General features: G+C 39.0%; 1 protein-coding gene across 1 annotated transcript in view; it reads left to right on the top strand.

Moving 5' to 3' along the window:
* The first annotated feature begins 951 nt into the window (after nucleotides 1-951).
* LOC146668402 (dolichyl-diphosphooligosaccharide--protein glycosyltransferase subunit TUSC3) overlaps nucleotides 952-25472 on the top strand; it is an 85670-nt gene continuing 61149 nt past the window's right edge. The window contains exon 1 of the mRNA XM_085410304.1: nucleotides 952-1092. Coding sequence (XP_085266430.1) covers nucleotides 988-1092 — 105 coding nt within the window. The 5' untranslated portion in view covers nucleotides 952-987. The remainder of the gene's footprint in view (nucleotides 1093-25472) is intronic.

Below are 25472 nucleotides of genomic sequence, written 5' to 3'. Positions count from 1 at the left end.
CACATTGCCCAACATGCATAATGCTGTGTATTGGCCAAATACTGATTGGTTGACTAGTGGACCTGTCAGGAAAAGAAGTGACAGCAGTTTAGTACAAACGAGAGACGTGCAAAGAAAAAAAAGAAAAGAAATCAAAGATCAAAAATTACATTATGAAAAGTAGGCAGTGGCTGCTATGGACACATCTAATTGCTTTTAACACTTGGTTTAACCTCAGCTCCTTATATGTTTTAACTTTGCTCTTCTCTGTATTTGTCTGACAGATCAAAAACAGCACAAGGAAACCCACAAACCGGTTGTACCACATTTATTGATACTTCCACATCAGAAAACAGACTCTCTCTCTCTGTGTAGATGGGCGGTCTGAAGCTGCCCACAGACTGCCAACGGACTGTGACTTAAGACCACAGAATGAATAAACAAGTCAATTAAAATATAAAATGCATGTTGCTTTAAAAGTTGATTATTTATTTATTGCAATATTTGCAATATTTATTGCAATATTGCAATTGCAATTGCAATATTTATTGCAATATTTTTTATATTATTATATAATATTATTGCAATATATTGCAATATTTATTGCAATATTTATTGCAAGATCAGTTTTGTTAATGTATTTTTTGATGTATTCAAATAAGTACTTATTTCATATATGTATATTTTTACCTTCACTTGGTTGCCCTGAAATCATAATTCTACAGAATCATGATGTGACTACAGCCTGGCTTTTTTCATTAACTACTTAGGTCAGGGTCATAGATTATAAATGAGAGGCAAACCTAAATCATGGAAATAATACAGTTTTTTGGCTACGCCTCCTCCAACGCATGGATTAGAAACGTATTAGTTAGCAGGACAGTACTGTGAACGTTAAAACTACAAACCCCAGAGGTCTCCATATTCAAATCCTTTTCCGCTGATTGGATAACGTAGGATCCAATCGCTTGGTCGAGACGTGTCTCGCATTCATAGCATCCTTCCGTCATGGCGTCTATTTGGGCTAAATCCATTGTTAACCTGCAGGTCTTGGCTGTTTTTTTCTGCCTAATGGTATGTCTGCCACCGGGGGGAGGACAGAAGAAGAAAGAGGTAATGTTTCAACCGTAAAAATGTGTTTTTCATGTAAAATGGCCACGCTACTCACTGAAAGGGATGTGCAGGTTTAACCTACCGGTGTTTTTTAAGCTAGTCTGGGTTAGTCAGAATTCCCAGGAAGTAACTCAGAGAGAGGCTCTTGACATGCCGTTTCTTAGTTGCAATAAATTCCATTGGTGCCAATATGTGTTTTAAAGAAAAGTCTTATAAAAAGGTGTGCTTGTCACGTTTTCTGCGTCACTACGCCCTCCTGTGTTTCTGACGATGACAAAAGGACACGCATGAATAAGCAGAGCAAGCTAATGCGGGCTGTCAACAGCTGCTGCATGCAAAGTGTGTTTTGTTTGGAAAGAGTTTCTATTGGTGCTTTTTGGCACTGCTCACTCAAACACTGGTGCAGTGTGGCGAGTAATGACTTTATTTTGAAATCTGTCAGAATAGGAAGTGTTACGGTTTACTTATTAGTAGTTTAATAATGCTGGTGAGGATGCCAGAATACCCACAACTGATAGCAGCGTGCTGAGGTTTCTGTGATGCGCCGGTTGCCGGATTAGTAAAAGAGGGTGGTGTGGTTTTATTGAAGTTATAGTGGAACAGTTTAATCCAAAAGGATAGTGAGGGGAAAGTCATTGTAATGTATTTACAATATGAATAAGGTCTGTTCACCAGCTTTGTATTTGATTCATTAAAGTAAGTAATACATGTTCTGAGTTACAATATAAGCCTCCTAATTATATCAACAACAGGCATATGACACATATTTTAGCAATTTTGGGATGATGTGCAACGTTGGTATTGTTTTATTATTTGTTCTTGATTTAGGGGCGATCGTGGCTCAAGAGTTGGGAGTTTGCCTTGTTGCCGGTTCGAGCCCCGGCTTGGCCAGTCTCTGTTGTTGTGTCCTTGGGCAAGACACTTCACCTACCGCCTACTGGTGTTGGCCAGAAGGGCCGATGGCGCAATATGGCATCCTCGCTTCTGTCAGTCTGTGGCTACAGTCTACAGTCTGTGGCTACAACTGTAGCTTGCCTCCACCAGTGTGTGAGTGTGTGTGTGAATGGGTGGATGACTGGGTGTGTAAAGCGCTTTGGAGTCCTTAGGGGGGACTAGTAAAAGCGCTATACAAAGAAAGGCCATTTACCATTTAGTTCTAGTCATAGTCTTTTGACTAAATATGGACGTAGTGTTTTGTGGGAGAAACGTTTCGTCACTCATCCAAGTGACTTCTTCAGTCTCAGCTGACTGCAGGTTTCCCCAAATCTTATAAATAGTACATTTGCATAATGACTGGAACCAGCCCACTAAAGGAACAATGGGCTGGGAGGTCAGTTCCTTAATCATAATTATGCAATTATCCTTCAGTGAGCTGATATTTTGGGGGTTTTCATGAGAAACAAGGAGCATGACAGCTAGCTGAACCACCCTTTCAACACTGTTTCCTGCATGCAGATCAAATTGTGAGTGTCTAACCTTATTGCACAAGAGATTTCTTTTGATTGAAGCACTTCATCTTGCCTTTCTTCTAGGGATGTTCCTAGTGACTAATTTCTAAATCAACTAAATGTGAAAAAAGAATTAGGCTAACTGACCAGTCAAAAACTAAGAAACCCTGAGCTACCAAGTTAAATCTGAGAACTGTTTAATGAACATGTTTAATGACAAAGTCTTATGTTTCCAACCTCCTTAATGGCATATGTGTCAAGACTTAAAATTTTAACAACAGGCTTTAGTAGTTTTTGTTTGAACATGTAGTTTTTATTGCTTTTGATAACATCAAATGTAGATATCATCTGTGATGCAAATATCTAAAGAAATAAAAGTGTAGAACCTCATGCTTGTTTGGTCATAAAATCTTGAGCACCTTTTGTAAATGGCTCTTGACTGCACTGTCAACCAAAATGGTTATCATATTGGGTGGTGATGCAGGAAGTGGAGTCCGCATCTAGTCAGATTTAGAAGTAGTTTTAGGTAAACTCGTCAGCATTCAGCACTGGAGCTAAGAGTATCGGACTGTGTAGAAAAGAGCTACAAAGCACAGCATGTATCAGGCTCTTTTTTTCCATTATATGTTTTCCTATTTTATTTATTGATAGAACATCATATTTTTAAATATATGTAGCCAGACATTTTGTGCTACCAATCTACAATCTACACAAACACAGTAAAAGCCTGATGCTCCCAGCATCAACTAGGGAGTTGAAACAGGAACACTTTATTTTTAAAACCTTAACATTCTGTAAATTTAGACCAAGCCATGTTTAAAATTACATTAATTCTGCTTTTGAACTGTTTGCAGTACATTCATCTTTAAACTAGCACTCCTAAAGTTTTTACCCAACAATTAGAATCAGTGATAGTGCCACTGGCACTGAAAATGCAAAAGTGCAAGGTTTTTTGTTTTCAATTTTGACCTATTTTATAATAAAAAAAAAGATGCAAACTTTTTTGTATTGTACTTTTTAAAACATGAATACAAAGGGCATATTAGATGCTTGCCTGTGACTCTAGATGCTTGCCTGACAACACAGAATACAGAATTAAGCATTAAATAAGCAGGTTCAAATTTAATAAGCATAGCCACAAAAGTATAAAAATGATATATTAGCTCTCTGGGATATCTAGATGTTCTAGACCAGATTGGATTTTATAGTCCTTTGCCATTGTAGGAATTTTATTTGTCTACATAGTCATGATCAGTGGATTTGTATGTGGGTAACTTCAGTTCAATAATAGGTTTTTGTTGGTTTATCTGCAGAGTTGATTGTAACTTGTGTTGTGATTCTATCCTGTAATGGTTTCCATTATTAAAATCACAAGATCACTTTCTTCCCTTTCATTTCCTTTAGCTATATGTGGTGAAGTTATTTACCTAAAGTCTGATGAACCCTGCTGACTATAGTATGTTGAGCATTTATATATTTTTATAGACCACGGGACTTGGATCAAGTCAGAATGCTGTTGTGCCTTTCCTGTTGGACCACTTCATCAACACCTTTTTTCTGAGCTGACTTTGAAAATGAATAGAAAATTAATTGAGTGGACTAATTGTGGAATGAGTATAAGAAAGAATGCATGGACAAATACATGACAGGTGAATGAACATCTGAATGAATGAATTGAATGTGTCAACTAATGAATGAACAAAGAACTGACTGAGTGTAAGAAATGATGAATAAATAACTGATTAGCCACTGATGAAAAAGTACTTGAATGAGTGAGCAAATGAATGAATAATTGAAAATGGCAAGTTTGCCTTGCTGTAAACCCTTTCTGTCACTACTTCTAATGGCTTGGGAGGTGTATCTGTAATTAATGTGCCATATTGTATCTAGGAGACTTTCAATAATTATAAAGTAACAACTTCAGGCTTGTGTATCTTTATGAAAATGAAAAAATGAAAATGTGTTACTATATAAATAATCCGTTTTGTGTAGTTTGTGGGAAACTGTGGCTGGTTTAAACCAAATTTATAATGTCTTGTTAAGTGGCAATGACAATGAATAGATTTAAAAAATAGATTATTATAAAATTCTTATTTGTAACATTATTCATGCAAGGGTAGTAAGTGCATCAGTGCTTATTTGCAACAATGCTTTGCTTCACTTTCACAAAAATGCACAGGGGAGTTGCCTGTTATAGTCACAGTCTGTTAGACACTGACCGGCTCAAGGACACCTCTGCATTACCTAATGAGTGGCAGAAAAAGCATTTCTCAATTACTTACCCGGCTTAAATTTATCCAGCTATTATTAGTTTGCTTCTCTGACATTGAACCGCCTCTCTTTAAAACTTTGGAGTTAAAGTATTTTGTCTGCCAACATTTAACTTTGGACCATCCTTTATAAAGTACCAAATAGAAGAGAGGAGGTAGTCACACTTACACACACACACGCACACACACAAACAAAACACACAGCACACACACACACACAGAGTGAGAGACAGCCATACTTTTGATGAGCCACAGGAGAAATATTGAGGGGTTATAATGTGAGAAATGTATTTTCCCAGTTGCCTGCCAGAGGCCATAGCAGGAGAGGTGGAGGAGGCGGAGGAAGATCTTATTTAGCTGGAAATGGACAAAATGGTGAAGCAGCACTTTGTATTCCTCTCACCAATTTCTGCTCTCCCTCACTGCCCTTTCCTCTGGCTCTGGCCAATGTATGATTTAACTCTAAACTGTAGTGAAGGATAACATGATCTGAATGTTAAAGGTAAAGCTGTTAAATATTTAAATTTTCTTTTGTTAAAGAAGTACACATAGGTTTGCATATTTGTTTGTTTTTTGGCTTTAGTCACTTAACTGGAACTAGATCATAGCTTTAGCTAGGGCTGTGCGATATGACCAAAATCTCATATCCCGATATAAGAATTCTATCATCCGATAACGATATAAATCACAAAAATGTAACATTTTCTGTAAATTCTGTGAGTCTCGGGCAGCTCGACTTGCGGGAAGTGTTTCCAGCTGCGCGTCATGTAGCTGTATTCGAGTGTTTTAACAGATGCATGAAACGATACATTTTTAGACATAAGTTGTAACGGCCGCCGTTTTCTTTGTGAGTATTTATTACACGGCGTGCTGCGGGGGAAGGCCTGTTCTAACGTTTGAGTCTAAGGTTTATTTTTTAGCACCTGGCAGCTCTTGTTTACTTTTTCATCCGTAAATAATCTGCTCTTTCACGTGATTCAGTTTATTTTGAAAAGTCTCAACAGGATCTTGAGCTTTATTGTGAAAGGTTTATGTGGAACATAAACAAGCGGACACGCGATGCTGTTACCGTCGTTGTTGCTAACCACAAAGCATAAAAACAGGCGCTTGTCCGTCCGTAGTGTGGTTATATTAAATATAAGAGAAAGAGAGAACTTTAAGAAATTAATATAGCCGTTACATGGAGAAACCTTTGGAATGCAAGCATGCTGATCCACACAGGTATGCACACAGGTGTACACACGGGTATTCACAGACGCGGACTACAGCTTTCTTGGCTGCTGCCTCAAAGCACATTGTGCGCTGTCTATCTTGCGTGCTGCACAATATCGTTTATTATTTAGTATCTACTGATATCTACTGCTAGCTAGTTTATTGTGATGGTGCCAGGTTTTTTTATTATGTTGCTCTTTGTTGTTTGCTTTCTCTTCTGCTTTTTTTCTCCATACAGGTGACCCAGGTGTTTTTTTGGGGGTTTTTTTGGGGTTTTTTTTGTCCCCCCCCCTTCTCACCGTCTCTTCTCCCCTTTGGTTTTCTTTCTCTCCCTCTCTTTCTTTCATTCTTTCTCCCTGTCCTGTCCCGTTTGTAGCAACTGAAAATAAAAGAAATTCATAATTATAATAAAGGTCAATCAAATGGACCAATATGGCAAGGCCATGATGATCCACTTGGTAAAATAAATCCGCTTGGCATCTTTCTTGGCCTTAAGACAACAATTCTGATGGCTAAAGATCCAAATGGGACACACAAAAAAAAAAGAAGAAATTAATATAGCCACTACAGTGTACATCAGAACGATGAAAAAATATTGCCGTAAACAGTTTATTTTGCGACACCACGAGACAAACGATAGCGTAAAATGAAGCGATAGACGTTTTTATATCGTCATCCGATATATATCGTTATATCGAACAGCACTAGCTTTAGCTCATATTTATTATTTTATTTTATTTTATTTTTTGAAAGTTTTGTAATTATGACAGTCATCCACATGAAAAAAACAAACAAAAAAACCCCCTAACAAACAAACAAACATAATATGCACTGACAATAACATAATGGCACAGTGAAACCCTCAGATCTGCCCGGTCTGGGGGAGCTCCCCTCCACCTCTTTATGTCGTCAGGTTTTTGCTACTGTCCACGCAGCACTTTACAGTCCATCCCTGATGATATTCGGAAGGGTATTTCCAGTCTCTTTTATGAGCTGCCTTCTAAAAAACAGTGACCACGTCCTTAGCAGGCCTTCCTTCTTCCAGTAGTTGCGTGAAAATACTTAGTTAAGCTCTGGTTATATAACCCACCACCCATCATCCCACATTACCAAAAAAATGTTAGCTCGTATTTATTAAAATACATTTTTGAGATTTTGTCCAGTCTGCATACAAGGGATCTCTTATTGATTCTTAAATAATGTAATTGAACATTCTATGGGAGGAAGTTCAGGCAAGTTAGGATGGTTTGCAAACTGGAATCCGGTTGTTCAGTGATGACGCGACGAATCCTACTTCCGGGTCTAAAGTAGTCTGCGTTTAATATGGCTTTTGTGTTGTTAACATGTTTAATGTTATGTATTTTCTTCTATTTGATCTCGAAAAGCTCCTAAAACAGTCAGTGATCACTGTTGACCTCCCTCGGCTTTTATTACCGCTAATCATTTATTTAAGCTCAGTTTTTAAAACCTTAGGATGTAACTACAGCCCAGCCCATGCAGCAGTATATGAATGACTAACCTGGTATTATGGATGGATTATCTCAGTTGTTCTCCTGGCTGAAGTTTGGTCCTTTTACAGCATCCTGCCATGCGATTACATTTGTTCCTGACCACCGAGAACACTCACGTTAACTTTTATCGAGTGGAAAAAAAAGTTAGCTTGTTTACTTGGCCAGTGGTGTTTGTAGAGAAGTCTGACTATGCAAGCTATGGATTAGAGCAGCAATTTGCTAGCAACCAAAGCAATCAAGAGGAGGTTTATGGTGCAGTCCTTTGCCAACAGGTCAGGAAATTCACTTTTATCCTAGCAACCAGAGATTGCCAGGAGGTCATTGCCCAGTTTCTTGGCCTGTGTGTCAGAAGGCTTAGGATATTCTTGAAAAGTATATTGGAACCTCTATTTGGAAACATGTTTGCATCCTCCGTACAGAATGAAGTAAATCTCCTTTGTCACTATGAGTGGACAAATAACAAAAAGCAGAAAAATAGGTAAAATCTGTAGCTACTATAAAAACTTTGTGACCTACTGTACATTTTGCACAAACTGAACATTGTTCTAGCACATTTATTGTTGGCATGTATACTGCGTGGACAATCGGGCTGGGATTTGATTCCTCAAAGCCAATTCTTAAGGTGTGCTGGCAGAGCACATCAAATTTTTATTTATAGTTGATCTAAACAGTCACTCTGGTTTGCAGAGTTAAAAGACAGCTATCATGGGGTGTATGCAATATCCTTTAAAAACAGCACACGCTGTCCGATAATCCCTTCAGTAGAATAGTCCCGGCAAACCATTTGGCTTACTGGAAGGTTGGAAAATGTAAAAGACTGCAAAGATTGTGTGATTTTAGACTGTATTTTCATAAGTTTCTAAGTTATGTTTCCCACAATGTAAAATGTGAAATGAGATTGAAATTCCTAATCAAGACTGATGATAACAAAAAAACAAATTAAAATAAATAAACAAATAACTTAGGCAACAGTGCTGAAGCCTGCCTTGTTTTTAATTCCTACTTTTTGTGACTAAGTTAGAGGAAGAAATGGTCATTGAGAGAGAAAGAATATTTATATCCCTTCAGTAAGCCCTCGTTCATCACACCGGCTCTGCTAGATATTAGAGCTGGTTGTGTTTCTGTCTCAAGGCTGACCGCAGCACAAAGAAAGAACCGGTGTAAGCACTTCCTATACCTAGGTATGTGGAATCAGGGGAGGTAAAGAGAAAAAAGTTCAGGGCGGCAGGCAAGAAGAAATTATATATCAAGAGAATTATATATCTTCAGAGAGATAGAGATTGCAAAGTAGTGGGCTTGCTACCACACCCAGGGACCAGTCTAATAAGTGGATGGGAATAATAAGAGACTGCTACCTCTGCACACAGAGGCCCAATAAACTACTGGGTAGGCCCTTCAGGGCATAACCCAAGCCACTTCCACAGTTTAGACTGGGGCTTATAAAGCTGTGTAAGCAGTACTGACTCTTGGTTTTCTGTCTGACTTGTTCATGGGAAATGCTAGCTTACAAGTTACAAATTTTGCTGATTGATTTTTAAGAACCAGCAGATACTGAGAAAATGTGTGGTTCTTTTTGTTGTATCATGTTATATTTTGATGTTTAATGCACTGTGCTGATTTATGTTCTTGAATTTGCATCCATTACCATCTTAAAATATTAAAATATTAAAATTTACACGAAACACTTAAGAATCTAGTCAATAGGGTTTTATTTTTGAAAAGGCTGCAGTAGCTTTTGACATCATGCATTAGTCTCTGATTAACCCAGTTTAGCTGGAAACATTATTTATTTGGCACATTGCTGGATTAATTAGAGAAAAACAGACTAAAGACTGTCCAAAAAGGGCTTAAGCAATTTCTGTTAAAAATAACACTACATGTCACGGAATTGTGATTGTTAAGAAGTGCAGCTTTGTGTTTGAGTCTAATTTTAGTCTTTTAAGTGAAAAATAAATTAATAAATAAAAGAAGATTAAATTCTGCAAGACACAAACAATTTCATTACTGGGAGGAATGTATGCTGTGAAGATGATGCTTCTGTCACAGTTGCTTTATTTCTGTCAGAACTTCCTCATCTATCTTACTAAAAACTATTTTATAAGACTGGGTGACTCAGTGATTCTCCATTTTATATGGAATTATAAACCCCATAGAATTAGGAAGGACCAATTCTGCAAGAGAATGAGGGAGGGCTGGCATTACTTAATTTCATTTTGTATTTATTACGGGTCCACTGTTTCTTGCTCTGGTTTTCATTGGATAGATGAGAACTTCCTGGATGGTAAGAGATAAGGCGTGCATTGCTATAGCAATCATGTCCCCTACTTGGAGACATAAATCTTGTTATAGATAAAATCTGTGTTCCATACAACCCCATGATCTATAATGCAATCCATAATACAGGGTGGGCCATTTATATGGATACACCGTAATAACATGGGAATGGTTGGTGATATAAAAGTCCTGTTTGTGGCACATTAGTATATGTGAGGGGGCAAACTCCTCAAGATGGGTGGTGACCATGGTGGCAATTTAGAAGTCGGCCATCTTGGATACAACTTTTGTTTTTTCATTAGGAAGAGGGCCATGTGACACATCAAACCTATTGGTAATGTCACAAGAAAAACAATGGTGTGCTTGGTTTCAACTTGACTTTATTCTTTCATGAGTTATTTACAAGTTTCTGACCACTTATAAAATGTGTTCAATGTGCTGCCCATTGTGTTGGAGAAATGCCTGCACAGGCATCCAGTATCCGTAGTTTCAGGTGCTGCACATCTCGTATCTCCACACCATAGACAATTGCCTTCAAATGACCCCAAAGATAAAACTCTAAGGGGGTCAGATCGGGAGACCTTGGGGGCCATTCAACTGGCCCACGACGACCAATCCACTTTCCAGGAAACAGTTCATCTAGGAATGCTCGGACCTGGTACCCATAATGTGGTGGTGCACCATCTTGCTGGAAAAACTCAGGGAACGTGCCAGCTTCAGTGCATAAAGAGGGAAACACATCATGTAGCAATTTCAAATATCCAGTGGCCTTGAGGTTTCCATTGATGAAGAATGGACCCACTATCGTTGTACCCCATATACCACACCAAACCATCACTTTTGTTGCTCCAACAGTCTTGGAGGGATCCATCCAATGTGGGTTAGTGTCAGACCAATAGCAGTGGTTTTGTTTGTTAACTTCACCATTCACATAAAAGTTTGCCTCATCACTGAACAAAATCTTCTGCGTGAACTGAGGGTCCTGTTCCAATTTTTGTTTTGCCCATTCTGCAAATTCTGTGCGCCGATCTGGGTCATCCTCGTTGAGATGCTGCAGTAGCTGGAGTTTGTAAGGGTGCCATTTGTGAGTAGCTAATATCCACCAAAGGGATGTTCGACTAATGCCACTCTCCAGTGACATGCGGCAAGTTCTACGCTGTGGGCTCTTGCTGAATGAAGCTAGGACAGCCACTGATGTTTCTTCATTAGTGACAGTTTTCTTGCGTTCACATTTCGGCAAATCCAACACTGAACCAGTTTCAGGAAACTTAGCAAGCAGTTTGCTGACTGTAACATGGGAGATGGGTGGTCTCGTAGGGTGTCATGCATTGAAATCTGCTGCAATGACCCGGTTACTGCGTTCACCAGATATCAACACAATTTCGATCCGCTCCTCACGTGTTAACCTCTTCGACATGTCAATGGCTGTGAACAAAGAGAAACTTGTAAATAACTCATGAAAGAATAAAGTTACGTTGAAACCAAGCACACCATTGTCACCCTGTACAATTAAAATGTTTGAACTGGAAAAAATATGGAATACTAATAAATATTGGACCACTCTTTTTTTTCATTAATTAATTTTCTTTTACATTGAATATAAAATGGTCCATTCCTCCACTTTGTGGAGGAATGGACCATCCACTTTACTATTCTGTTCAGATATGCATACTCAGAATGCTCATTTTTAGTTGGTCCTCTCTGTCATTTCTTTCTTGTGAAAATAAATGCATTTTTATGTTTTACAGGTCAAGAGAAATAAATATTGTATCCAATTGCCAGTTTTTCTTCTGTTGCCAATAAAACCCAAACCCAAAAAGGCATAATGGTGCCACATTTTGCACATAGAAATGTTTCATTGTACTTCCAGTTAATTCAAGGGTTATTTTGTTTGGATCTTGCTCATTAGCCATAGTTATCTGAATTATTGATGCACTAGTGTCAGGCCTGCTTTCGGAGTGACTGATGGCCCATGCTGCTACGTCATTTTCCACCCCTGTTATTTCTCCCTTTCTATCTCTGTTTTCCCCCCCCTTGAATTTCCAGCATGTGTATCTAATTTCTGAGTGGGAAAAAGATTTTCCACCCTTCCTCCCATTATCCACCCTCTTTCTGCTCTCTTGTCATGTCTCATGTTTTTTTTTTTTTCCAGTAATCACCCTTTTCTGCCCTGCCATGTAACATTTTCATAATTATGTTGTTAGAGATGAAATGGTATGAAAATTTTATTTGATGATTATTGTGACCAAAATGATCACAGTTATCATAATCATTGCACAACTAAAATATGTGGAAAATGTTCAAGAAGTACTGATGCACACAATGATTTATAATTAATTCTTCATACTGCATATAAAATGTGCAAAAGTGCTGCTTTTGTAGGAAACCAAAAGTTTGGGTTGTCTTTTGACACATAAAAACATTTAAAACATTAACTAAAAGACATTCCTTTCCCGTTCTATAGGTTGCATTTAAGCAAATGAGATGACCTAGGCCCACTTTACAATATGGAGTCACAAGATGACGATGATACAATGAACGCAAAAACTGACAAATATTAACAGTCATTATTTGAGTCTACTTTTTCTGTTAAAGCTGTTTTTTTTTTTTTTTGTTTTTTTTTTAACCGACTTGAGTCTTACCAGCTTTTAAGGAACCCTGTATTTGTTTGGGTGACTCTGCAGCCTGTGACCATTTGCAGTCAGTGAACATAGTCTGCAGACACACAATGAGAAAAGTAACACTGAACTCTTACATTATTGACAAGCTTTTCACAAGTTAGATAGAGAAGCTACGATATTTCTGTCCTGCTATGAAAGTGTCTACATCATACACTGAACTAAAAGTTAATTTAGCCTGCATTCACTATAATGTGGAGGTTATGAAGAGATTTTGTATGTGTCTGTACACAGGGTGACCATTTTCTCTAAAGTTTCTTGGCACTCTTAAAATCCAAAGTAAGACCGAATTTTAGACTTAGTCCATTTCGACAGCTGCAAAGCCTTTAAAACACTTCTACTGCCTCCCGTGTTTTTATAGACTCAAAGCAACCTCATGATGCAGAATTTCTTTGTTTGTTAAACTGTAACAAAGACATTGCGGTGTGCCCACAAATTACACAAAAACGTGGTAGAAGGCATGTTTTTGTTTAATTAAATTACTATTTTGGTATAAACATAACCTTAGAGATTCACTTACTAAACAGAAAATCTACCTGCATTTGGTGCTTGGCTGTCACTTTTGAACCCTGATCCCTACACTTCTTCATTACTCATTATGGAAAATGCATTGTTGCCATATTGCTTTATATCTTTATATTTTATTTTTTCCTGTCAACTCTCTTCTCATTCCATCTTCCTTTAGACCCCCCCCCCCCCCCCCAAAAAAAAAAAACAAAAACAAAAAAAAACAACTTTATTCCTAAACTTCTGTCTCCCTGCTTCTGTTCCCTTTCTGCACACCCCACCACTGCATCATCCCACCACCACAGTGACAGGGCTTGCTACATAGCTGACATGAGGTGCCATATTATTCTACTGTGTATTATGTGTGTATGTTTGTCTCAGAGCGTGTTTGTGTGTCTGTCTGGCTTGGGGCTGATAAGACGTCATGGTGTTATCCTCCCAGACAGACCTGTGTGACACTGATGTGTTCACAGGCCACATACGCACTCACACAGAAACATATTCAAGTCCATATTATATGGACTAACATATATACATGTGTACATTTCATTATGTACTGGATTGTTATACTGAATGCCTTTAGATGTATACATGTATGTATTTATTAATGTTAAATTTCACAGATAACTTGTTATTCTTTCTTATTTTTCTTTCTGCTTCAATGGATGAAAGCTAGTGTTAAAATGGGGCTAAAACTGTGTGTGTTCTTTTGTGTTCCTCTGCATGAAAAAGAGATTGTCATAAGTCTGCCATATTAAAAACACTTGTCATAAGCGGGTAAGTACAGATGTGTTAGGGCAGATAGTAGCTAGGAGAGACAGATTTTTTGTTTTGTTTTGTTTTTTGACCTGGGCACAATATTTAGTGTTAGTCCATGTTAGGGAAGGCTATACCAAGAAATTGAACAGGTAATGCGTTATTAAATTATGTTAACATTGCTTTTTGAAAGAATGTATTTGTCCAGAGGATGTCAGTAATTGCTGTCGTGTTTCTGGCTACTTCTCATTTGCTCAGTCAAATAGTCTTGGAGGCCTGTCATGCAGCTGGAAGAAGCTGTGTTGATGATTATGTTTGGGGTTTGATTTTCGTGATTATAATAGCAGAAAAAAACACCTAAAAGTACTGTGAGACTAATGTTAGAATCTGCTCATCTTTCTCCAGCTAAATATATTTACTAAAAATTTCAACTCTAAGACTCCGCAGTCCTAGAGATCAATTGGCGACTCCCTTCAACCACCGCTTTCTAAAAAAATTGGTAAATGCACTATATATATTTTTTCTAGTACTTCACGAGTGCTTTCTGTCTAACAGGCACACACTTTCATACTTCAATGCACGCATCAGAGAGCAGCTTGGGATTCAGTATCTTGCCCAAGGATACTTCATGCGTATTCCCCAACCAGTTGTGACTGGTTATTGGCAGTTGCTGTAAAATTGACTGCTAAGCCCCAGTCACACAGGCCTAGAGACTGATCAGCAACCCCCTGGTAACTGCAGGTCATATTCCCCCAATTTGTTGGTAGGAGGTTGCTTGCTGTTGCTACATGAAATTTTTACAAAATGGTATCCATTGCTGCGCTGAAAGCATCACCGTCCTTGCAATCACTTTGGTCACCAGCAAACTGCTGCAGTGGTCCATAGTTTGACCATAGTTTGACTCAAAGATGTTAATGTTAAGTAGCAATGGTAGTGACATTCAAATTAATTGCATGCTGTGTGGTCAGGTGTTTGAACATGTTGGAGATATTTCCCCTCTTGTGTTCAGTGATGAGGTTATTACACAAAAAACTAAGGCATCACATATTTGCAAAAGTGCTCCGTTTTCGGAGACGTCTGTTACCCACCAGCCTGATAGCTGACTGGGAGGTCAAGGCTCACTAGAGCCGGCGAGAACAGCGCACTCCCATCCCACATCGTTTTCATGTGACGTTATTTTTGTGCCACTATTCTGAGCGCATGTAAAAAAAATTTGCAGGTGCAAGTGTCGCATTTTGAGGAAAAATTTATATTGAGCGAAGAAAGCTAAATTTGAGTGAACAGAATTGATTGCTGCGTGCAAAAAATTTATTTTAGTGTTCCAGCTGACCGGGTGGTCACTCGGGTTAAATGTAATATATAAGGCTGAACTGACAAAAAATCGGCCGACTACACCACCAGGTGTTATAGGAAAAACCATAAAGCCTTTGAACTAAAACAAACGCTGTTGTGACAGTGATGTACACTGTCTTGTTGGTATATATGTATGATTTGTATCACCTTCATGTTTCCCTCTCACCACATATCCAAACTGATATCATGACCAGCAGCTTTTACAGCTGTGGCTCCAGCAAACAGCTGATACTAGAAATTAATATTAAATAAATTCTAACAACAGCTGATCAAGCTTAAACGTGCTGCTGTTGTTTACCGCAACATCTGCTGCTTTCCTCTTTCTGGCGCAAAGTGGGCGATAAACAAACAAGAGATGATCAGCTGATCATTGATCAGTTTCATGATTGAAGTAGCAACAGGAGAGGAAGGGGATGAGCATGAGAGAAGAAGAGGCAGCTGACAGCGTAAAGACAGAATAATTCCAGCTTTGTGTCTTTTTCATTCTAGCTGAAGTACGGGACGAATCGCGTTCCTTTTCCCCTCAATATTGTAATTGGTCCAGCCCGGAGTTGATCATGACCAATTGGCTAATCCACCACCTTTCATTGTTTATACCATTACAAAAACAAACAAACAAACATAAAAATGAAAAATCATTATTGGCTCATCGCGCAAATGCCCGGTATGCCCAATGGCCTGTCCAGCTATGTGGTCAGCTGGTGGGTAACGGGTATCTCCGAAAACGTTAGAGCACTTTTGCAAATATGTGATGTCTTGATAAATCGAGCAGACATTTGAAGTTTACACAGCAACATTCTTGCATGAAATTATCTTAAAAATTTATTTTGTGACCCAGAAAGACTAATATTTCAAACTCCACCACTCTGTGTTCCTTCGCTACTGCCTTGTTTGTTTTGGACGAAATGGATTCTGGGATATTGCATTTCATCATTTCGATCTGATTGGAGACCAAAACAGCCAATCAGATTTTTTTGCATCCAAGTCTGTGATTGGCTGGTTTTGTGGCACAAATATAACTGTGTACAGAAAGAGTTGAGCGCGCACGGGCAGAAATGTTGAGAGCGCAAGCAACACATTGCGAGCAAGCGCAAATGCAAAAACTGAGCGAGAGGGGCTGCTATTGTGTGTGTGTGTGTGTGTGTGTGTGTGTGTATGGATAATAGCAAACACTAAAATAAATTTTTTGCACGCAGCAAGTCAGTCAAATTTAGCTTTTCTTCGCTCAAAATAAAATTTTCCTCAAAAGTTTTTACATGCGCTCAGAATAGTGGTACAAAAATAACGCCATATTTTCAGACCTCCCGCGGTCTTTTGCTACTCAGGTTAAATATGATATATAAGTCACTTAGATAACTTAAAAATGTTATTGTTTGGATTTTTTCAGTGTTTTATCTGTTCCTGAGTTAATCAGTTTGGCTGAGATTAAAGTTATAGTTTCACACAGCTGAATAAACGTCAAAGAGAAAACTGATTAAAAAGAAGTGTGAGATTGTAGAGAATTTACTCCTGTGTCCTGTTATATTTTAGGGAGCAAAGAACAGACGGCTGAGTTTATTAAACTCCAAATCTGCAAAAAGTGTAAGTTTATCATCTTGTCTTTATTTTTAGTTAGCACATACCTTAAACACTTCAAGCTGTAAGCTAATGATAGTTATATAAAAGCAGATGCAGCGAAATACTACAAAAGTAATTGGATTGAGCTTCACACTGAAAATGGGTAATGACCCAAAGCATGCTGCAAAGCAACCAAAGTATATCTCAAGTAAGTAAACTGGATATTCATCAGTGCCCAAGTTGGTAACCTGGTCTCAACCCAATAGAGCATGCTTTTCAGTTACTGAAGTCAGAGAGACCCACAAACAAGCAGCATGAGAAGGTGGCTGTACTAAAGAGCTGACAAAGGGAAGCAACATTTTTTTACACTTAGTATTTAAACTTTTGAGGATATGAGAATGGGGAACTGTGAAATGAGTATATAGAAATGATTATGATTTTAAAAAGTTAATTCAGTGTGGTTGTTTAACTCTTTTAATTAAAGTGCTCTTGAAACATCTTGAATGTTTAATTTTAAATCCATTGTGGATGGATTTTGGATGGATTTTAAATCTACAGGCAAAACGACATGGGTGTTGTCCAAATAATTACGGAGCCAACTGTGACACAATGAACCAAATCAGTTTAGATTAAAGCTGAATGCCAAATGTCTTTTATTGTCAGACCTCCATCTATTTCTCCCTTTCACTACTATGAGTTTACTAATTTTGGAAACTCTTGCTCTTGACCCTATTGGAGTTCTAGACAGGATGAAGTGTCATCAATTTTAGAGTTTTTACTTAAGACAGTTATCTGGGAAAACTAAAGTGAAGTCACATTGCTTCATTTAAGTCATATGAATCTAATAACACCACTGTCTTATTTGAGCAGTAAAAACCTAAAACTATTACATACATGGTACATAAAAACTAAGAATCATACATAATGTATATCATTTAAATACAATGACAACATGATCAAAACACAGGACACTGCTGGTGACAAATACGTGATCTCACACCTAAGGATGGGAATTGATATGAATTTAGCGATTCTGATTCATTTAAAGCGCCTTGAGGCAACTTTTGTTGTGATTTGGCGCTACATAAATAAAATTGAATTGAAATTGAATTGAATTGATTGCAGTGCTAATATCACTTATCTATTTGAATCCTTATCAGTTCTCATTGATTTCTCATTGGCTCAGCTTTGGGAGTCACCAGTGACATAAGTTACTTACTCCCAGAGCAAGCAATTTGTTACACTACTTGTTACATTGCTTTCTCTGTAAAATGACCTAACGCATTGTCATAATTACCATTAAACAATAGAGAACTATAGGATAAAATCCCACAGACCAACACAAATCCCTATCCTAATGAGGACCCACATATGATCTTATTCCTAATATTTGGGTATGAAGAGAAAGCTGACTGGACAAGGCAGCTTTGAAAATTGGCACAAAGAGATTTGAAAGCGATTGCCATAGTGATTATATTTTAAGTGATTATATTTTAGAAACATGAACAGGTAGAAACAGAGGCTGAAACCTGCCTGTTCTGGGTCAGGGAACTGTGCTGGGGTCAGCATTCACTCAACTGTAACATCACTTTGAGTTCTTGGCTAGCTTAGCATTAGCATGCTATCTGTGCAGATGCTTGCAAAGAGCTGACATTCTGTTAAAAGTATAATGAGGTTGTTTCTGTCCTGGATGCAGTTTGCACTTTACCATTGCACTTTTGTGCAAAAAAAATAAATAAATAAAAGAATACAAGTAATATTTATATCCACGTTGCACACTGTGTCACTATTTTCCTCCTCTGGCACACAAACTGAAATCAGCTGATTGCAGCGCAAGTGCAAGTAGAACTGATCAGCAGAACTGATAGGCAAGCAGACTAACAATTTCAAGTAATTGAACTGGGTTCCCAATTCCCATCTCTAGTCATGTCACGCTTTTATTTATTTTAAGTTTTTGATTCCTATGTTGACAAAAACAACAACAAGTTAACAGAAGCCTATGCTGAAATGCAGTAAAACTTTCACAAAGACTCTCTTGACTGGAAAAAAAGAAAAAAAAAACTGTACTATGACTGACAGATCATGTCTAACAAGGAGCTTGATTTACGATGATTGCAGTTCTTATTTTAGCTGAGCAACTCGTGGTCACGTATCATCCATACTGTTATTGAACAGCCAATTAGTCTCGCTTGATGAGCTCAGACCGTTATCTGTTTAGCACTAGTTCACCATTTCCCAACTGACACCACTTTGCAGTTGGCTATAAGACAGCTGGGCTATGAGAAATAACATTACTGCAGTTGCTCTAAGTTCTGCATTCTGAGCAATTGAACAAGGGCTTAAGCTTTTAATGCATGGGTTTTATTTCCAGGCAGTAAAATAAAAAGGTTCTGGACAGCAGCTTCTCTGCATTGGCTTTATGCTGGCTCATTCTGAAATGGCCTCTTTAGCCTGTTTGCCACCCCACTCTGGTGTATGTGCTTCATTAAACTAAGGTTAAACATAAAAAATAAAAAAAAGTTGCCATCATTAGATAAGATGTTTGCTCACAGGTTATGTTGCTCAGTCTTGTCTCTTTGCTTACTCTTAGCTTGCTTAGAAAAGCAATGCTAAATCCACTGAGTAACCCATCATATTAGAAGATTCTTTATATAATCCTGATTTATGTTAAACTATTAGTTGAAAATATTTTTTAGTATTGTTTTTTTCCACAGTATGCACAACAGTTTCCTTTGCAGTGTATTTTGTTTGAATATGGTAGTAATACATTAGAACAAAACAAATTGTTGTCTGACATTCAGTCTCTCTTGGATTCATTTGAGCAGAGATGTAGTGACTTTCAGTAGCCTGTTATTTGATTGAAATTTTAAATGATTGTTATCCAAGTGATATTATCCATGTTGAAGTTTAAAAACTGCTTGAGAAGAATGGAAGAAGAAAGTACGCAGACCAGACAAAATGTAAGGAAACTGAATTGTAGAGCATAGACAGTAGATTTGAAGAAAGTTCAAATTTCTAATTGATCTAGGTGTACTTGCGATATTCTTTGGAGGTTTTTCATAGAATTATTGTTGAAAGCTGTGAGAATGAGTGAAACTGCTTACCAAGGCGTGAATGTATATCAAATGTGAATGAGGCTTATTAGGAGTATGTCTGTACTAATACTAGGAATAGATTTTAAAGGCTAATGAAGTAGCAAAATAGGCCAGTCATACTTTTTAAAAATATGTGTGTTGTGCACTTGGCCCTGACTGAGCCTATTAAAAACTTTTTTTTTTTTTTTTTTTTCCGCCTGTCCCATTTGGTTCTTTAGCCATCAGAATTGTTGTCTGAAGACCAACAAGGATACCCAATGGATTTACTTTGCCAAATGGATCATCGTGGCATTGCCGTATTGGTCCATTTGGTCGATCTTTGTTTTTATTATTTATTATATTTTATTTCCAGATGTTACAGACGGGACAGACATGAGTGAGAGATAGGAAAGGGAGAAAGAAAGAGGAAGGAAAGGAAAAACAGAAGGGGAGAGGGACAGTGAGAAAGGGGGGGAGAAAAAAAATAAAAATCTCCTGGATCACCTGTTGAGAGAAGAATAGAAAACAAGCAAAAAAAGACAAAAAAAAAGAAACAAAGCAACATACTAAACACAACACCATCGCATTAATCTAGCTAAGTGTAAACAGCAGTAAATACTAATTAAAGCTGCAAGCAGCGTTATGAGGGCCCTCGCACCCCATCGCGTCGAGCCACGCCCAACACCTACAACCAGCACGTCCGATGTGATGTCACATTGATGGAATTCATGCATTTAACCACCAGCTAACATTTCATCTCATTCAATCATGATTATAGTCGTCCCACTAGGTGGCGCTCTAACCATTACTGACAAATGGCATAACAAACATTTCCAAGCTCGAGTCTCATCACGCCTGCGACCTTTGGGAGAATTTGGACATTTAGATTTTGAGTGACAGCAGATTACTGCTTTTTGGCGAGTGATTGAAACTCCACGTGCCGCCATGACAACCCCGTTTCCCTGAACGTAAAAAGCTTCGCAATTTAACATCACAAAGGTCTTTAGATTCCACACACTGGAGATTGGTTCAATATGATGAAATCCCTTGGAGGAGTACGTCAAAGAACGGTGCCTGGAAAGAGGGGAAAATGTCACAAAAATTACACATTAATTTTAAAATGGCTGACTTCCTGTTGGATTTGGGATATTGCTCCAAGAGACTTTTTTGTACATCTTGATATCTCCTATAAGCTTACCAGGTTTAAGACTCATACATAAAACACAGAGCTGGGGCTGATGTTTTGAAATTTCGTAGGGGGCGCTGTGGAGCCATTTTGCGCTATTCAATGAAAATGATCACATAACAACAAAGCCTTATGCACATTGGAGGTGTGTGCCAAATTTCAAGACTTTTTAAACTTTCCAAGCCCCTCAAAGGCCACTTCATTTTTCATGGTGAACAGCGTTGCCACCAGGGTGCGCCGTTCAGTATAAAGTCACAATATTCGCACTGCAGCATCATGAAGGACTGACGGTGATATTCACCGCTTTTGAGGTGTCCACAATGAACCTGTGAAAATCAGTACAACAAAGTGTAAGACATGACATTTCCTGTTCCCACTAGGTGGCGCTCTTCATATTCCTGACAATGGGCACATCAATCTGTTCAGGGCGGGTCTGACATCATGCCTGTAAAGTCTGGTACTGATCAGACTGGATTTCATTGAGTTATACTAATTTGTTTCTTCATGGCGTGACATCAAAGTTCGCCATGCTGCTGGGGTCACACCCTTTCGCGAAAACTCACAGTTTTCACTGTAACCCAAGACCAACTCCTTAAGGCTTTCCTGGAGAAATTTGAGGCTGCAGATGTCACCCATCACTATACTGTACCCCAAAGTGTAAAACATGACATTTCCTGTTCCCACTAGGTGGCGCTGTCCTTGATGTCAAATATGGCAGTTGAAATATGTTCAGGGGTGGAGCCTTATCATATGTGTTCACTTTGGTCAAGGTCAGAAAATGTATGACAAAATGAGAGGCAATAAGATTTTCATGGCGAGTCATCGAAATTCGCCATGGCGCCACGGCCTCATAGTATTGTGAAAACTCAAAAGCTCCGCAATTTAACATGGCACAAGGGTGTAGTTGACACTGACCAAATATGAAGGTTATGAAATGAAACCCCAAGGAGGAGTTCGCAAAAGTTCGAGGCATGGAAATGGCAAAATTAGAGCCAAAATGTCACCTTCTCTTCCAAATGGCGGACTTCCTGTTGGGTTTGCGTCAATGGGCCCACAGACTTTTTTGTTCGTCTTTGCATGATACACATGTGTGCCAAATGTCATACATGTAGCTCAAACCATGTGGTCGTAGGGCTGCATTTAACAAGGCATAGGTGGCGCTGTAGAGCCATTTCCCAGTGCTCATATGTAAAACCATTAAAATACAAAATTTTTCACCAGACCTGGCATGTGTGCAAAATTTCATGAGTTTTTGAGCATGTTTAGGCCCTCAAAAAGGCCCTTGTTTCGCCTGAATAATAATAATAATAATAATTAAAGCTGCAAGCAGCGTTATGAGGGCCCTCGCACCCCGGCGTGTCGAGCCACGCCCAACACCTAAAACCAGCACGTCCGATGTGATGTCACATTGATGGAATTCATGCATTTAACCACCAGCTAACAATTCAACTCATTCATTCATGATTAGTTAGTCGTTCCACTAGGTGGCGCTCTAACCATTATGTACAAATGGCATAACAAACACTTCCAAGCTCGAGTCTCATCACACCTGAGACGTTTGGGAGAGATTGGACATTGTGTTTTTGAGTGACAGCAGATTACTGCTTTTTGGCGAGTGATTCAAACTCTAAGTGCCACCATAACCACCCCGTTTCCCTGGACGTAAAAAGCTTCGCAATTTAACATCACAAAGGTCTTTAGATTCCACACACTGGAGAATGGTTCAATATGATGAAATCCCTTGGAGGAGTTCGTCAAAGTATGAAGCCTGAAAAGAGGGGAAAATGTCGCCAAAATTACACATTAATTTTAAAATGGCTGACTTCCTGTTGGATTTGGGATATTGCTCCAAGAGACTTTTTTGTACATCGTGATATTTTCCATAAGCTTACCAGGTTTCAGACTCATAGATGAAACACAGAGCTGGGGCTGATGTTTTGAAATTTTGTAGGGGGCGCTGTGGAGCAATTTCGCGCTATTCAATGAAAATGATCACATGACAACAAAGCCTACATCCATTTGGAGGTGTGTGCCAAATTTCAAGCCTCTATAAACTTTCCAAGCCCCTCAAAAGCCACTTCATCTTTCATGGTGAACCGCGTTGCCACCAGGGTGCGCCGTTCAGTTTAAAGTCACAATTTTTGCACTGAAGCATCACGAGGGACTGATGGTGATACTCACCGCTTTTGAGGTGGCCAAGATGAATCTGTGAAAATCAGTACAACAAAATTAAAGCCATGACATTTCCTGTTGCCACTAGGTGGCGCTATCTGTATTTCCGACAATGGGCACATCAATCTGTTCAGGGCGGGTCTGACATCATGCCTGTAAAGTCTGGTACTGATCAGACTGGATTTCATTGAGTTATACTAATTTGTTTCTTCATGGCGTGACATTAAAGTTCGCCACGCCGCTGGGGTCACACCCTTTTGCGAAAAGTCACAGTTTTCACTGTAACCCAAGACCAACTGCTTAAGGCTTTTCTGGAGAAATTTGAGGCTGCAGATGTCACCCATCACTATACTGTACCCCAAAGTGTAAAACATGACATTTCCTGTTCCCACTAGGTGGCGCTGTCCCTTATGTCAAATATGGCAGTTGAAATATGTTCAGGGGTGGAGCCTTATCATATGTGTGCTCTTTGGTCAAGGTCAGAAAATGTATGACAAAATGAGAGGCAATAAGATTTTCATGGCGAGTCATCGAAATTCGCCATGGCGCCACGGCCTCATAGTATTGTGAAAACTCAAAAGCTCCGCAATTTAACATGGCACAAGGGTGTAGTTGACACTGTCCAAATTTGAAGCTTATAGGACCAAATCCCAAGGAGGAGTTCGTTAAAGTTCGAGGCATGGAAACGGTAAAATCAGAGCCAAAATGTCACCTTCAATCCAAAATGGCGGACTTCCTGTTGGGTTTAGGACATTGCCATAATAGACTTTTTTGTTCGACTCTGAAAGTTATATAGGTGTACCGACTTTCAAACATGTAGGTCATACCCATACCGGGGGCTCGCGTTTTTCATTTTTCTAGGTGGCGCTACTGAGCTAATTTTCCCTGGCCATGTCTGAGAACATTAAAATACGTAAATTTTCACCAGACCTGACGCGTGTGCAAAATTTCATGAGTTTTCGAGCATGTTTAGGCCCTCAAACGGCCAATTCATTTGCCGAAATAATAATAATAATAATAATAAACAGAGCAATTACAATAGGGCCTTCGCACTGTCAGTGCTCGGGCCCTAATTAAAGCTGCAAGCAGCGTTATGAGGGCCCTCGCACCCCCGGCACGTCGAGCCACTGCCAACACCTCAAACCGGCACGTCTGATGTGATGTCACATTGATGGAATTCATGCTTTTAATCACCAGCTAACATTTCATCTTATTCAACCAGGATTATAGTCATGCCACTAGGTGGCGCTCTAACCATTATTGACAAATAGCATAACAAACATTTCCAAGCTCGAGTCTCATCACACCTGCGACCTTTGGGAGAGATTGGACATTGTGTTTTTTAGTGACAGCAGATTACTGCTTTTTGTGAGTGATTGAAACTCTACGTGCCGCCATGACCACCCCGTTTCCCTGAACGGAAAAAGCTTCGCAATTTAACATCACAAAGGTCTTTAGATTCTACACACTGAAGAATGCTTCAATATGATGAAATCCCTTGGAGGAGTTCGTCAAAGTATGAGGCCTGAAAAGGGGGGAAAATGTCATCAAAATTACACATTAATTTTAAAATGGCTGACTTCCTGTTGGATTTGGGATATTGCTCCAAGAGACTTTTTTGTACATCTTGATATCTTACACAAGCTTACCAAGTGTCAGACTCATAGATGAAACACAGAGCAGGGGCTGATGTTTTGAAATATTGTAGGGGGCGCTGTGGAGCCATTTTGCGCTATTCAAGGAAAATGGTTACATAACAACAATGCCTTCATCCATTTGGAGGTGTGTGCCAAATTTCAAGCCTCTATAAACTTTCCAAGCCCCTCAAAAGCCACTTCATCTTTCATGGTGAACCGCGTTGCCACCAGGGTGCGCCGTTCAGTTTAAAGTCACAATTTTTGCACTGAAGCATCACGAGGGACTGATGTTGATATTCACCGCTTTTGAGGTGGCCACGATCAACCTGTGAAAATCAGTACAACAAAATTAAAGCCATGACATTTCCTGTTGCCATTAGGTGGCGCTGTCCGTATTTCCGACAATGGGCACATCAATCTGTTCAGGGCGGGTCTGCCATCATGCCTGTAAAGTCTGGTACTGATCAGACTGGATTTCATTGAGTTATACTAATTTGTTTATTCATGGCGTGACATCAAAGTTCGCCATGCTGCTGGGGTCACACCCTTTTGCGAAAAGTCACAGTTTTCACTGTAACCCAAGACCAACTCCTTAAGGCTTTCCTGGAGAAATTTGAGGCTGCAGATGTCACCCATCACTATACTGTACCCCAAAGTGTAAAACATGACATTTCCTGTTCCCACTAGGTGGCGCTGTCCTTGATGTCAAATATGGCAGTTGAAATATGTTCAGGGGTGGAGCCTT

This window comes from Rhamphochromis longiceps, linkage group LG6, assembly GCF_057381845.1.
Source record: "Rhamphochromis longiceps isolate RC_006_pf linkage group LG6, R_longiceps_female_GT1.1, whole genome shotgun sequence".
Taxonomy (NCBI): Eukaryota; Metazoa; Chordata; class Actinopteri; order Cichliformes; family Cichlidae; genus Rhamphochromis; species Rhamphochromis longiceps.
Note: the sequence above shows the minus strand (reverse complement) of the source record. Positions and strands in the feature narration are given on the sequence as shown.